General features: G+C 44.7%; 1 protein-coding gene across 1 annotated transcript in view; it reads right to left on the reverse strand.

The window, feature by feature from the left end:
• The window catches only part of LOC133345849 (mitogen-activated protein kinase kinase kinase 13-like), a 138441-nt gene that overhangs the window by 38335 nt on the left and 83194 nt on the right, over positions 1-16912 (reverse strand). The window contains 2 exon segments of the mRNA XM_061556872.1: positions 310-501; positions 10737-10920. Of these exon segments, the coding sequence (XP_061412856.1) occupies positions 310-501; positions 10737-10920 (376 nt within the window).

Below are 16912 nucleotides of genomic sequence, written 5' to 3' on the forward strand. Positions count from 1 at the left end.
CCTGCCTGAGAAGTTTTATGGCCCAAAGGCTTTGAAGAGGTTAATAAGAGCCGATACATTATAGCCTGTTTAAGCGACTGACATAATTTTAACTTTGCTAAGACTGTGCTGACTTTATTGTCATGCCTTGCCAATTTACCACAAGGGGGTTTGGGGGGGAGGGGGGCATGAAGCTGGATGGTGGGTGAGAGAGAGGCCCATCGTAAGAGATAATTACGTGACGGGCATTACCTCGCTACAAGCCTGCATACAAAAGAGCTGCTGGCTCTGTGCCGGGCAGCTCAGAGATGTCTCGCTGAGAGCACTCACTTGGGTGACTTCAGGTCCCGGTGAATGATCTTGTGCAGGTGCAGGTAGTTCATGCCGCTCGCGATCCCCGTGGTCCACCGGTAGAGGAGCTCCGGGGTGATCTTACGCCCAGCGCGGAGCACCTCGTACAGCTGGCCCTGTGCACAGTACTCCATGATGATGCAGTAGCAGGGAGCCTGGGTGCACACCCCCCTGTGTGCAACACGCACATACAACGGAGACAGAGAAAGATTCCCTCATGTCACCTTTACCGAATTGTTGGGGCAAGTGCTGTTAGCGAGTAGCACTTATGAAGGCTGGCACGGCGCACGAGGAGGTGGGTGGCCAGCACCATGCCTGGCCGTCTTTGTCTCGTGAGTGGCGATGTTTATACACTGCACCAGGTACTCATTTTAGGCTGAGACGACCTCACGCACATGCATATTCCCAATACAACTCGTGTATCACCAGCCCCATCGTTAGGTTGATCCAACATTTATGTTAAGGAAAATCACGAAAATGAAACAAACGGCTCAACACACGATGAGATGGTAAAGGTGACGATTTTCATGATCGATTGATGACCGGGTGGCTCAGATCACCATTGATAACCTAGGTTCAAATCCGGACAACCATACGTGATGAAATGGAGTACTTGTGTTGATCGATTCATGTTGGTGACCCAACGGCTGTGCAAGGCAACACATCGTACGGTATATCCGGGAGCCACTGACACTAGGAGGTGGGTGCCCCGCTCTCTCTGTGAGGACACGAAGAAAGTGTGTTCATCGCCATGATGCCGCCGAGAGCCAGAATCGCAAGGTTTCGGATGAAAGTGAAGTTGTGACAATAACAGCAGCACTGATCATTTACTGCAAGTGTAATACTTTGGTCAAAAGGCCTTCAACAGTAACCATTGGTAAATGTATATATTATCGTATACAGTATACGTAATTTTAACATATTGCACGCATCAATCATCTGACATTGCAAATGCAACATCTTAACATTTTAGGTCAGGCTTTAAAATGTTCAATGCCTCTGACTTTGCAGAGATCTCCATTACATCGCCTGCGCATTAAGATGTGTGACCCAGGTGACCTCACTGCAGTCCACCGTGCGAGGCTTCGAACAGGAAATACAACCAGGCACTCTCATACAACCTTATAAAGGATGTCCCTGCAGTATATCTGAAGCTGTAAATTTGTCTGTGCGGTAGAATACATTGGTGCAGTTTCAGCTCTGCAAGCCTCATTAATTCAGCGTGTGCTAAAGCTAGCGAAACAAAATAAACACGCACAAAATGACAAATAATATGCGGAGAACGTGGCAGAACATTAATTCGGGCCGATATTAAATTGTCTGCTGAGGCAGCCACTTCCTAAATAACCTTTAGTTAAAAAAAACCTTATCATGAAAAGGAGTCATTGGCAACCCTCTTCCATCAAATGTGCTGGCTGATGTGTAACCTTCAAAACCTGACGTGGCTGCCACAAGGCGAGTGTTAATACAGCAACACGTTTAATAGCCTCCTGGAAAGAGTACACGTGCATTATTGTCCCAGGAAAGCTGCAGCAGGGGCAAAGCAGGTAGCGGCAAGGCAAAAAGCCCACTGGCAGCAGCAACGTGATGTTACACACCAAATGGGGACCCCTCCGTGCACACAGTGGACTTCAGGGTAGCGAGGTGATAGAAGGATGAGCAGGGGGAAGGGGGAGGCTGACGGGACGAAGTGAAAGGCAACTGTAGGGTCCAATGTCACTGTGGTCTTACGTAACAATAACGGGCTTAAGAGATCAGTGTCTCAATGCGGCATTTTTGATAGGCTATTAATCATTATTCATCCTTTCTGCTTCGCATCTTTTCAATTGCTTGCATCCTGGTTCAGTTATATTATCCAGGCTTTTTAATTGCCTTGAAATTTGTTTCAATTATCTTTTCAATTTAATTAATGAAATTACTGAACTGAATTACCCAACTTCACGCCATGAATTATATTTTGTAATTTGATATTTTTTCGACTAAATTTGATACCAATTTTGATATTGATGCTATGTAATGAGAATTAAGAGATTTCTATTTGGGACACTTGGAGTGAGCAGCGCACCAGTCTGTGTCAAGAGAACGACCTTGGAAGATGATATCGAAGAACCACTCCACCTCAAGCCCACTTCAAACACCAGCCTGTTCATCTGTTTGCCCCTGTAGAGAGTGTTCGTCGCATGTGAACGAATTATAAATAATTTTCAGAGCTGGAATTTTTGGCCAAATTAAGTGAGAAAACACGAATCTAACGATGTATTTCTTGCGTGCAGTTCCTGGTGACCAGGCTGAGTCAATGAACAAACGATACTGATGCACCCTTTTAAATCACAGGTGGCATCTGCCCAGACACGAGCTCAGCATCTCAGCCGTACATGCTCAGCCATCTGACCCCTGAGCCACATGCTCACCTCCAATTGTATTTTTACACGGTTTTATTTTTTACACTTTTCTGTTCAATATTTTCAACATTCGTTTTGCAACTTTTTACACCTTCTGAATATCAAGACGACGTGTGTTCCCCACCTTAAATGAGTAATGGGGGTAACACTCATCTCCATTGGTCGATCTGAGCCAGTGGTGGAAATCTCACATCCTTGTTATGCTATTCGAAAAAACTAAACTAAAACTATGAAAACTATTATTTATTTTACCACGTAAGGTCCACTGAGCTATAGAGCTCTTTTTTAGAAGCGTCCTGACCACAAATGATAGCCCAATCAAGTGGCTTATCACGTGGAAATGTATAGCAGCCAAATACTCTAAATGCGTTTCTAAATGTGGAGAGAAAAACTGGAGGACCAAATATACAGCAGGCATCAGGGTCGGGATCGAACCCATAACCTCCTGTATACCAGGCGAGGTTGTTAACGTCTCGCCACCGTGGAAACCTGCACTCTACTCGATTCTCAATTCCAGGGCCATACTTTGTCTCCTAGCACTTACACCTTGCTATATAGAGTGTGACGCTTGTTCATTCATTTGTGTATTTATTCAAAGGTGATGAAGGCAAACGAATAGGGAAGCATATTAAATGATTAATTGCGAACGGGGGGCACTCGAAGGAGAGATGGAAAAAGGAGTTGACGGCGAAAGATGAGGGGACGAAAAGACGTGGCAGGGGTTTGGGATTTTTTTTCAAAGGACTCATTAATCACACCCAGCCATTACGCAATCACCGTACCGCACGACGTTTAAGAGAAACGATGTCGCTGGCACACTTTCTGTCCCATCAGCCCACCTCTTAACAGCGAGGCGGTGAACATTCTTCGGTGTTGATTATAACGGGCCGTGCAAACACGGGCTGCTCTTTTGCCCAGCGAATCAAGGCTCAATTCGGTCAGGGACAGTGCAGGGGCACTCAACCTGCGGGCGTTCAGGACACCCCACAAGAGGGCCGCTGTGTGTGCTTCTCTCCCTCCTCGGATTAATTATCACTGAGTCTCGGTGATCTTCTCGGGAGGGTCTTGCATTGGGGCATTTGTGCCCATTGCAATAACAAGTGTTTTGCGTTTTAAGGCAAAACCATGAAAAAAATTGTTACAACAATGAAAGCGCCGCAAACACTTGGTCCTCAAACCACTTGCTGCACTGCCGTCCAGCGCGTTTGGGAATTTCCACGAATGTCGATGATCCGCCAACCCTCCAGAGTTAGCGGAACACTGGTGCGCACCACAGTCTTGTTTTTTGTGCAGCCGCTGGTGCTAAATTGGCTGTGTTGACTTCCAGCAGGGGTGCAACGATCCATTTCAACGGGGGTATGCAAGATACGACTGGGGGCCCCCTTCCTTTTTCCCCGACTCACTTTGCCTGAAATTGCTACGGGTTGTTTTTAACCCGTATACAATAATATGTAGGCTATAACTATATATAATATAAGTTGCACTGTGTATTGGGTTTAGAGGAAGACTGTCTAATAGTAACAGTATTAATAAAAAGTATTTAAAGGTATAAAACCCACAATTTTCATGCAGGCCCATCGATCTCGGATTTCCTCAAAGGGGGTGGATCATGCAACTTCATGCTGCTCTGTGCATACGATAGCCAGATGCATTAATCAGGCTTGGTCCATGGTAGACTGCAGGTACCTTTTTGAATGAATGTTTGTATTTGAATTATTTTTCTTAACATTTTTGTACTCGTTTATCTGTTGTTTCGGGGCCCCCCTTGTGGCTGACTGGGCCCCTACGCATCGCATAGCGCTGCCAACATACCCCCCCATAATTGCTCCCCTGAATTCCAAGAGACCCCTCTGACCGGCCAGCGGTGGGTGTCAGAGTTTCTCTGGGGAGTGAGAAAAGTGCTGGTCGCTCTCCATTAATCCATATCTCTCCCACCTGGAAGTCGCCATTGACCCTGATTTGAGAACCACACGCCGAATGGTTAGCATGCCCCTCACTGTTCACATGCATGTACGTTGAACTTCTTTTGCACCGTACGGAGCCAACAATATGAATCGTAAGTGCGGGCAGAAGGGTAACAAACTACACACAAAAAGCAATTCTCAAGAAATAAGTTTGCAATCTAGATTCAAAAGTGCACGGCTCAAGTGGCTTAATAATATCGGAAGGAATGGCGTTCCAAAAGTGCCGCAGAAACGCTTTTGAAAGCCTGCGATGCAGTTTCAGAATCAGAAGTTTATTATCCGAGTAAATTGCCCATTGAGCTGTACGGCACTTTTTCAAGGGTGACTCGGCCAGCAGACAGACACGGCAGCAAGAGTTAAGAAGCAAGATATAAAATATCAAAGATATAGAGTAAATAAACCCAAATGATCTCACAAAACAATGACGCACGTCCGCATTTGCATTGTTTCGACCTCTATAATGTCTGCGAGCCCCTTTGTTCAATGGCTCGGCAAAAGCCATTGCGAGGATGACCGGAGTTGACAGTCCAATTCCTACAGCCGCCCCGTACTCTACAGGAATATACTAAAGTCTGTTATTTAGTGGAAATTGCCATAGGTCCTGTGGCATAATGAGCGAGGTAAGGCAACTTTGTTACTTGTGTCTTGACCGTCATTCTAAAGTTACGTGTGCATGTTGAAATTCTTTCGCACCGTACGTAGCCAACCGTGCTAATCGGTGGTGCGGGGCTAAGGACAACAAACTAAACACAAAAATCTGTTCTATAGAAATTCGTATTCAATGTAGAATTTAAAATACGTAGCTCCAGTGGCTTCCTAATATCGAAAGGACAGAGCGTTCCAGACGGCCGCAGAAGCGAATTTTTAAAGTGTGCGATGCAGTGGCCGTCATTGTTCGATGTAGTTACATGTCACATGTAGTTACTTATCACATGTCACATATAACTACGGGTTACTAGTGTTACCTTAATGGCATACTGTACTCTATAATGAATATTAAGGCTCTATGGGGACCTCATTTGCCAGTAAAAATATGATAATTGGTTCTTTACCCTTCTATCTGGCAACAAAACTGACACCTTTTTGAAAGGAGTCATGTTTGCATAGACCGCAATACCTGCAGTCATAATACAAACAAAAGAACATAACTCTGATAATGTGCACTGTCCTTGAAGTTGATTGGTCCACACCCGAGACAGCTTTCCTTCGAGCCTAGTCTCATATGGGTTGGACCAGATGACGCCAAAAGGCGCAATTATCATATTTTTACTGGCAAATGAGGTTCCCATAGTGTAGATGCTTGCCCCGAGCTCTCATACTCTGATGGTGCATTGTCCTTGAGTTGTGCGCCTTTTGGCGTCATCTGGTCCAACCCATATGAGACTAGGCTCTAAGGAAAGCTGTCTCGGGTGTGGACCAATCAACTTCAAGGACAGTGCACATTATCAGAGTTATGTTCTTTTGTTTGTATTATGACTGCAGGTATTGCGGTCTATGCAAACATGACTCCTTTCAAAAAGGTGTCAGTTTTGTTGCCAGATAGAAGGGTAAAGAACCAATTAGAATATTAAGGCTCTTTTATTTGGCTAATCAAAATAGCATTGAACTGCCTGCGATGATTCATGAGTGAATTTGCGACTGAGTGGAGAGAGTCGGCATGTGTTTATGAGGTGAACTATACTGTACTTTTGGTGGATAAGTATATGTATCGTATATTACAACAAATTATGCCAATCCATATTAACTTATCTTACAATTAACACAATAGGACATGCTACTAAAACATTAATTGCCAATGCAGAATCTTTGAATAATCACAAATCTTTTTTTTACGTTTAAATAAAGTATTGCATTACAGCTCGTGTATCAGATTTCTTAGCCATATTATGTTTTTGCCTTCTCTGCGGTTTTATAATAATGCTGCTGCTGGGCTTTGTTTCAACATAATCTGGCAATAAGGAAGCTTTCCCTCTATTTTATATATTTTTTAAATTGGAGATTTAAATGTAATGTTTCTTTGGAAACGATGTGTTTTACCACTGCCAATTTTTATTCCTAATCTTGCACTTTTTCGATTACTTAATTGGCAAAAACTTTTAAAAGAAACATTTTATATTTTAAACAAATTATGTATTACCTTTTTATTGATTCATTTGGATTATTCATTTATTTTTCTCTGATGTGTTACGTCTGTCACGGAAACCATGTGGGGTTTTTATTGATGAAATCCGACTTAAAACCTTGTTAGCTCACTGGGTACTTAAAAAAAAACTGAACTGAAATCTATGGGGACACTTTTTTGCCGGTATGAAGATAATGAGAAAAAAATGTTTTTTTACATTTCTCGACAATCGTAAAGATGTGTTAAGTTGTTCAAAAGGGTCCCACAGACATAACTGCTCAACCCAAGCTACTCATGCTTCGACATTTGCCTCGTCTTTGTGCTGTTCACCTTTTGGCGTTCTCTGGTCTAATACTGGTGGTGAGACAAGACCATAAAGGAGGATGCTGTAGGTCTGGTACAGGCCAATGATTTTCAAGGACAATGCATACATTGTTATCAAAGCACGCTTGTTTGTATTGTCCTTGTCCTGTTCGCGTTGTTCTCTGGTATAACACTGGTGCAGAGACAAACGTTTGTGTGCATGTTTTATCACGAGCATTGTGTGGTTAACGTGATGCCTTGCAATAGGTGTTTATTTGGTCTTTGAACATATTCGCCACACCTCTATTCGTGCAAGGACGGGTAATGCCTTTTCATTTTTCATAAAGATGCTTTCGTTTGTCTTGAAATAATCAAATTTCGCACCTTCAATTAGCACGGTTGGCTACGTATGGTACGAAAGAAGTTCAACATACGTACACAGAAATTGCAACGTCAAAAAACCCCGAACTTTTACAGACAGAGAGGGGGGGGGGGTGTTCTCCACTAGCCCACTTAATCCTTTCCCGTTCCGATGACGTACGTTTAAGCATAGGCGTACGTCGTAAAAACAAAACTGGAAGAAAAACTAAAAATACATCTTTTTTTATTGGTACCGAGGCTCCCACAATGCCATGAGGGAGGGCGTGTGGCACAGTTTGGTGCAAGCCATCGTAGAGTGCGGTCATGTGGCTGCAGTTCTTTGCAATGAGTGCAATGTCTTTATAAACAATGGCCCTAATGACCCTCGAAATAAAATTCAGCGGTGAACGGGACACCCACACCCTGAAAAATGCAGACGTCTCGGAACGGGAATAGGGTTAAGAGCTGAACCCTCCTTTCCTCGCACAGTATCCGATAGCGGCAGGGAGCGCTACGGTATTGACTGGTGCGTAAGGGGGCAAGGCACAAATCTCTGGTTCAACATTTGTGAGGAGTTGGCATAAAGCAACCCCCCCCCCGCCACCCCACCTCTTCTTCCCAGGGGAGTGCACTAATGGACGACTGAAAGGAGGCATCGTGATGAGGCGGACTTTGAGGGGGGGTGAACAGGAGGAGATGGAGATGGGGAGAATGAGCTGAGTCAGGTCCCCGGGGCTGGGTTGCGCTATAGTGCGGCACTCCCAGCGCAGGCCGAGTTACCTCCCAGTGTCATTCACCACGCGGGCCCCAGACAGGCCTCGCTCGCAACATGGGACGTATGAGGAGGAGGAGGAGGAACAGCTGGGTAGTGTCGTGCACGTGCACTTAACCTCTTTTGGAATGCGGTAGGTAGGTACAGATTCTTGTTTGAATGTGTCTTTCATGGTTGCTTTGTCGTATTGGAGACCTCTTTCAAAATACATTATTATATTGCATCACTATGATTGTTTACCCGAGACTATATCAGGAGAGGGTCCTGCCAAGTTTTCGCAGTAGGGGGGTGATGTGTCTAATTGAATAATTTTCATGGACTGTAATTTTCCAACACTGCAATGTTTGACCAAAACGAGTTCCGTTGCACGTTTTTTTAATTTAGCTATGGGAGGAAACCCACGCAGTAGAAGACGAGCGGATTATACAAACTCCACACAGGAGGGCACCCGAGTCAGGAATCAAACACAGAACGCTTCCTGCTACGAGGCGCAAGTGTCACCACGGCGCCACCCTGCCGCCCAGTGATAATATTTTAAGTGTGCAATACAACGAGGGCAAATTGTAATAGGGAGTGGTGTGATAACGAGGACACCACCCAGTGCCGGATTATCCTAGTAGCAAGAGTAGCTACATATGCTACGGGCCCCGCACTTTCAAGCTATCAATTCCGGTTCAGTGATTCTGCACTTGCTCTGTTACTATAGTACTATACTGCCTTCAGCTTTTATGAACGACTGGGTGTTTAAGGTTAGCGAATTGTCGTATTATCTGGCTGCATAGCAAATGAAAAAATACAATCACTTCACTAAGCAAGTAAAAAAAATTGTGTTTTAATATTTCCGTGTTTTTATTTTATTTAGGGCCCCTTTATAACATATGCTACAGGCCCCGCACTAGCTTAATCCGGCAGTGCCCACCACCAGGCGTATTCCTCAACATGCGTCGTTATGTTGCGGTGTATGTGTCCCTGGTCTGACTTTATGCTATGATTGTCGCCGTGCCACGGCCATGCACGCTGTTACATCGTGGACGTTATTATTTTTTGCCACCATAAAACGCCTCCTTTATTCTCGAAATATTTATTTTAAAATAAATAATATAACGTGCTGTTTAGACAGGTTTCCATTGCTCCGTGATCCGTAATGTGTGTTGGGCTGGTGTCAACCTTCTTTCATATCCTTTGTGTTGTGGACCTGCATCGTCTTGTTAATAAAATATTTTCGGGGAAAAAAATGACTTACAATAATGTCATAGCATTCGTGTTATTTGTGACCTAGACAGAGTTGCTCTTTCCAAACAAAAGATCTGAACAAATATCACGAGGAGCAAATAAAAACAAAGAACGTGATTAAAATAACAACCATGAAATGCGCACAAAGTGCGTTCATTATTTTATTACTTTATTGTGGCTTGCCAGCCTTGAGTGGGTGGGTGTGAAGGCAGCATATGGTCGCCACAGATTATTCACCGCCACAAAACATTATCACGTGAAGGTTCTTAAATAGGTGACCTATTCAAGCCACTGCACGGAGATTGTGTTAACGCTCTGGCATTATTTGCAATATCAGCACGTACTGCTTTGTGCTTTCCCCACGATTCCACGAGGCGTGAATATCTTTCACCTCTGAATACCTTACATCTTATTCATATATCCTGTCGTGCCTTATACTCGAGGTTATTTGTCTGTGAATTCTGTATGCTGCCGTGGCGTTAGCGAGCTGCACAATCCGGCGCGGCGGCACCATCAACATCATCGTCCCCGCTGCTTCTGTCCACCCACCAATATAGAATGGGTCGTTTAACTGGCAGATCGTGTGGGGTGGGGTAAAGTGTGAGTACTGCCACCTCTTCCAAGAAGTTTAGCCAGCGTGGAAGCACATGCCAAAATAGCATCTAAAGTGGGGCTGTCTAGAGCTCCCTCTAGTGGAGGACCTTCCACCAGCAGTGGCGTTGAGCAAGACTTTGCAGGGCTGCGCTTTTACCTGCGTGTATAGTTACCACTCCGTTGACTGGACAAGAGTTAAAAGATTGGCTCCTCCCCCCTCTCATCAGCATCCCACTCCCAGCCCCGCTCACTTCTCCCCCCCCCCGCCCTTTTCCTAATCCCTCTAGCAACGCTCCATTCCCCCTACCCCACACCCCCCTCTCTATCTCTCCTCCCTGGCTCCTCCCCCCCGCCCTCTCTTACCTATATAGCCTCTTGTCACAGCAGCCCTTTTGCCCACTTCAGCAATTGTTTCTTGCTGTGGTTGTCCCACCTGATGACGGACGCTTGTTGTGGCCGAAACGTCGTGAGAATTTTTATTTTATTATGTTTTATTTTTATTATTTTATTATTTCCCTTCTACGTGACTTTACCGAAAGAACCAAGAAGAATTTGCACGACAATTTGATGCGTGCGGGTGCTCCGTGTTTGCGCGTCGTCGTCGTCGTGAGCGAGCAGCGCTGCCGTGAGTGCGAGTGCACCGAGCCGCCCCTCACTTGAAGGCGATGATGGTGGGGTGCTTGAGCTTGCGCAGGTGCTTGATGTCGGTTTCTTTCTGCTCGCGCACCTTCTTGATGGCCACGTCCTCCCCGTGGAACTTGCCGAGGAAGACGGCGCCCTGCGCGCCGCTGCCCAGCCACTGCAGCTCCGAGATCTCCTCAAAGGGAACCTCCCACGCGTCTGCGCACCGTGGAGCACCACCATCAGCGTCAGCGTCGTCGTCATCGTCATCAACATCGGCATCATCATTAACATCAACCTCGTTACCGTCATCATCATTGGCATCAACTTAATCTTCAGCATCACCACCATCAACAGCATCATTGTCATCAACATCATCGTCATCATCATAATCATCAACATCATTGGCATCATCACTATCGTTATCATTATCTTCATCACCATCATAATCATTGTCATCAATTTCATCTTCAGCCTCACCACTATCATCAGCATCGTCACGATCAATATCATTGTCATCATCACTACCGTGATCATCTTCGTTATCATTGTCACCATTTCCTTCATGTGATGGCATCACAAATGCCATGGCACGGACAAAAGCTAGCAGTGGTGATGAATAACAAATGAAGTGATACAACGCCTCTGCTGTGAATGCATCAACGCAGGCTTCTAACACTTTACAGCTGCCATATCCCTTTCAGGAAAAGGTGTTAATGCATTGTAAGCTTTTGTATTTATAAACCACTTTCGATGCAATCCCTTAAGCATTGTTTGTATTGAATGCTTAATGACACATGCCTAGACTGGTCACCTTCCTGTTGACAATGGTGTTTGTTAGACAAACTCACATTTTTGTAAAAGTTAGTTTTAAGTTATAAAAAATAATTTTGGCAAAAAACTACTAATGTGGTCTAAGCCGGGGAGAAAATATACATCAGTATTTTCGCTAGTTTAGTATTTTTTTTTATTACGGGGAGGTATTCATGTATACGTGTTATGCATACAAAATGACTGCAGCATTTAGATTATCAGGAACAATTACAGCGTAATTTCAAGTCAAATATCTGTATCAGTGATAACAAGACATGCCTTGTCACGCAGACATTCAGAAGTACAATATATGTCTGTAGAGTATGCAAATTTAATATCTAAACATCAGCTTGGGCAGTTGGGTCGCACAGTGGTCACAGCAAAAAAGGGGACTCGGTTCGACTTCTGACTCTGGTGCCTTTCAGTGGCGTTTGTTTGTTCTCCCGCTTGTCTGCATGGGGTTTATTCAGGGTTCTTCGTTTTCCTCCCATAGCTAAATGCATACAACGTAACTGGTGTTGATCAAACATCACAATGCAGCAGGACCCTCTTAAAAAATAGTATTTCGGCTCATTTTTGCTTTTCAAAACAATGAAATGCACTAAAAAGGCACAGTCTGCAGATTACACAAGCCTCAATTACCTGGAATTCAAATTTTTTTTAACAAACGAGAAACATGAGGCCACTGCCACGAGGTCAATAATTAATTTTGTCTGAACCAAGGCGGGCACTGTGGGGCTGTACAGTTAAAATTCCAAGTGCCCCCTCAGGAAAACCCACTCCGGATGGAGGTGGCTGCATTGCCAGGCGATCATCATTCTCGCCAACGAACCGTTTTACGTGGAGTTGACGCTTCGATTCCCGCTGCCGCCTGAGGATTTCCCGAGGAACGGTGAAAGTGCAGCCTTTTGTGTAAAGTATCCGCGACTCAATTCGCAATACGGGGCCACCGTGTGTTTGTGCAGTGTTCCAAATCTCCTAAATTGCCAACTGCCCACAAATTGTAAAATTATTAAGAGAATAATAATTGCCCTGACATAAGCATGCGAGGAACAAGTATTGAGATCTCTCTTAAAAATATATTTTCTAAATTGAAAACTAATTTCTTTCGAACTGCTTTTTGTGTTTAGTTTGTTGTCCTTCCCCCATACATCCGATTAGCACGGTTGGCTACGCACGTTGCGAAATAATTTCAACATACATACATACAGATGTGGCACGATACATACACGTGGCTTAAATGCACGTGCAATGCAATAGCATTAAACACACAACTGGCCTTTTAAACGTATGCATTCACGGATGTTTATATGAAGTGACACGAGGTGAAAGGAGTTCTGGGAATATTAAGATTCAGCATAATTACCAATGAGACTCAGACAGCCATTGCAAATTACCAGCTGGATCCTAAGACGTTATCTCCATCACAATATGTGAACATTTTAGATATACACGTGAGTCAGAATGAAACAGTTTCAGGAAATGCAGTATACAGTATTTGACTTTTCTCATTAGATGTTTTAATTCTTTGTAATATTGTAGATAACGTGACTTTTGTTTCATCATTTTCTTTCAATCATGATGTATGCTAATGCCTCAGGGTTAGCGGTGCAGAGAGACCATTGATATAGAGGGGAAAATGTGGTAAATGTCCTGTGAAAGTCAAAGTGTCTCCGTGCTCAAACAATTCTCAGGGAGGCACCCATCTCTGCCAGCTGCATTGAGCCAGTGGTGGAAACTCCACCTTCCTATGGTGGAGACCAGTTTCTCCATCGGAGAACCACCGTTCACTTACCACAAAGTGGTGCCCATTTCATTGACTGTGGTGGTGTTGGCAGGCTGAGACAAACTACAATTGGTAAAATTCTGATTGTAGGACAACTCGGTCAGTGAATCACACTGCATAGACGTGTGGTTTTCACTCCATAGGCTTGCATCATGCTCAACAACCGCCATTCGCCACTAAGTGGCGGTAACATCACCACGACGCTTGCGCCAGGCTATGTACACTTTGAGGCCACGTGAAGTGTCGAACGCCCACTGGCAGGAGGTTACGGGGAAGAGCCAGTTGCCACGGGTCGACTGACTGAGATGACTGGCTGATGCACCACCTGTGCCCCCTACTGTGACAACTTGCTGTGCTTTATCCACCTGACGCTCCGCTCGTTGTTGTGAGCGGCCCTCCTCATCACACCACGCATCCCATCCCAGAGACTGCGATCAGCAGCAAACTCTTTATCTCCTGGCAATTCTCCCGTCCAATCTGTCTGGTGCTGGCGATTTTGTGTGAAGTTTGAAGTCAATCTAGATTTGAAGTTGTCGTGACTGCAGGGATCCATACTCTTTGGTTCCCCCGTCCAGCTTCACGTCCCTCTCCTAGCGTCCACGCAACGCTCCCCTCCCCCTACCCCCCTCCCTTGCCCCTCCCCCCCTCTCTTACCTATATAACCTCTTACCACCGCATCTCTCTCCCACTTCAGCAAACAAACAAAAAATCTTGCTGTGGTTTTCCCACCTGATGATTGCTTGTGTTGCAATCGAAACGTCGTGATTTCATTTATTTTATTTTATACCTACGTGACTTTACCGAAAGAACCAAAGAGTATGTTTGAAGTCACTCCTCAAAACGTGGCTCTGTCGGTGAGCATGGTTTCCGTGAATGGTCATGGATTGTTTATGAACTGTCATAAGTACAGTGATCCTGCACATGTGTAAACGATGTGAATACAACAATGCACTTCAGAATTCCATTAGAAGCAAAGGTATTTATATTACTCTACGTGTCGTTATTATTATTTGTGCACACAGTGGCGGGTCCGTGTATTTTACACCGAGGCCTTCAGTGCTATCCTCCCGCAATTAAACTGCCTTCGAACAACGTCACCATGACACTGGGGCTATAGGCTTTTGTCATTCGACGTAACCACCCCATATTCACAGTGACAGTAACCTTTATCAAGTGGAATAAAGTGATTTAACACGAGGCTTAACACCTATGAGGGTTACAATACACTAATTGCAGAGCCATTCATACATGGTGACTAAAACCATCAAGGATGTACCATTATTACACAGCATGACAGGATGCTGCATCACAAATAGACATTGCATATCCTAAATCAATGTCATTACCAATGAAACGAGAACAACCAGTCACATGATCTCATACGACTACCAAGCAAGCAGAAATGCCATAAAACACAAATAACATAATCAGGATTCAACAGGCTTCCCAACAGAAAAAAAAACAATCTAAAGCACTACATCTAAAAATCTAAACGTCACGAATGAAAGTAAAAATCTTAGATTATGCTACGATACGTGCTAGCTAGTTTTACTTCAGTTAGCTAACTGGCCCTCCGATCACACCACGTGAAAAATGCTACCGTTGGCGGCTAGGCAAGCTAGAAGGCTCCGGCGTGTCAAAGAATAGGCCCAAATGGCAAACTCGAAATCTGATTGGTTAAAGAATATGGCAATCAACAACATCGTCCCCATTTGCTTCAACAGCAGAGGGGATTCACTCGTCATTCTGAAGGCCTCAGGGTAGATTTTTCACTCGAGATGCGGAGACAGCACAGGTCGAAAATCTGATTGGATAAAACCTCTAATTTACATGAGCTGCACTGGAAGCAGCACAACTGAGGGAGAGAGGAGCAATGAAATTACGTTAATAGACTGATGGGAACGAACTTTATCAAATGCACATAGCATTACTGAAAGAAAAAAAATCTATAATAAAAATAAAATTTTCTGATTCTGAAATCTCTAGGCCAGCAGAGAAGGCCTTGCTGGCCATGACAGCCCATCTCTGTGTGCACATAGGCACATCCTGAAAATGGACATATGCACAAATAAAACCAGGTGCGATTTACCACCAATTGGCGGTCAGGGAACGTTGAGGAAACGTCTGGACAGGGAGACGAAGCCACATGTTGTGGCCCCTCAATTACACGATGTCATAGCCCCTCCCTCTCCCCCTTGGCTATTCAACATTTGCCCCCTTGGTTGTGACCCCAAAATAAATCATTTACACCCATGTGAATTGTGCTCAAGGTACCTGTGGCACAGGCTTGGTGCACACGAAGACACAAACCCAATGACAAAAATTTGACAGGGCAGGCCCAACATCACAGGTCAGAAGCGCCCTGTTGTAATTGCAACAAGTGGCACCTCCTATTGTTCCACTCTGCTATCTCTGCGCTGTGGAACACTTTGCTCATCGGTGTGTACCCCCACCCCCTCTTCTAATTGCTGCTGGAAGGCAAATGCCACAAGCTGCAGCAGCAGCAGCAACATCAATCACGAGCTCACTCCATAGAGGCCGCTCCTGACACCACTGATACCAGGCCGTGCCAAAACGAGCCACGCGATTTAAGTTCTTCTGCACTGCGCCAACCCAACCTCTTCGCCATCACGTGCTTCCTGCTCCTGCCTGCCCCTCTCCATCTGGCCGATCAAAAGGGTGCTTGGGCAAGCAGTGGCTGCGCATCCAAGCTCAATCAGCTGCCGAAAACAGCCTGCTTTGCTGGCCGAGAATCGAACTCATGCCGTTAGAATTACGAAGAGTTGCTCATTACACTTGTTTAGCCGGGGAAGCCTCACTGTGTCTTTAACACTGTTTTTTCAGGAGCGTCCCACCAAAGTTTTCACAATGCTGCCACGTGCAATCCAAATTGAGTCAACCCCTGGATAACAATCACGGGGCACTGGCAGGTCAGTTGTGGGTGTTTCAGCTGGCAAAGCTGTCGCTGTGGCCAGGTCCACGAATTGCACGTTTAAAGAAGGAGAAACACGCGCACACACGTGTGAAAAAGGCTCACGTGCAAACGGACAGATACAGAGACAAACACCCATGGGCATATTCGTGTTCATGTTGGAGGGACCAACTGCATATGGAAATGTGTGTGGATGACACAAATAACGATTATCCTCACATCCTGATTTCAGGTATGAAATACACAAAACACTATCATCTTACCTTTACATTGAAAAATAGTATGCAGTGGTACTCTACTCTATACTATTTACCATTCAATTTTATTATTCCGCTGTATGCCCTTATTATTCAATTTAAAATAGATCTACAGTACTGTATTCCTACAAGCTGCTTGATCATAGCAAACATCAATGTAGTATTTGTAGAAAATTGCTTCACCCAATGAGTGAATTCTAGATGTACAGAAACAGCCACAGATCAGGTGAGTATGGGTTCAATCAGAGCTTTCTCAGGTTTCTCAGGTTTCACACGTCCTGGTTTAATCAGTTAAATCGCAGACAGCATATGTGTTCGTCATTATGAAAAAAGCATGCCCCTTAAAACATTAACTGCGCGTTGTGTGCTGGTTGGTAGCAGCACTGCCGTGTCAGACCTCCAAAGCTGTGCATCATGAGCTTA

The sequence above is a fragment of the Lethenteron reissneri genome, chromosome 23 (assembly GCF_015708825.2).
Source record: "Lethenteron reissneri isolate LAM-NWPU_2019-01 chromosome 23, ASM1570882v1, whole genome shotgun sequence".
Lineage (NCBI taxonomy): Eukaryota > Metazoa > Chordata > Hyperoartia > Petromyzontiformes > Petromyzontidae > Lethenteron > Lethenteron reissneri.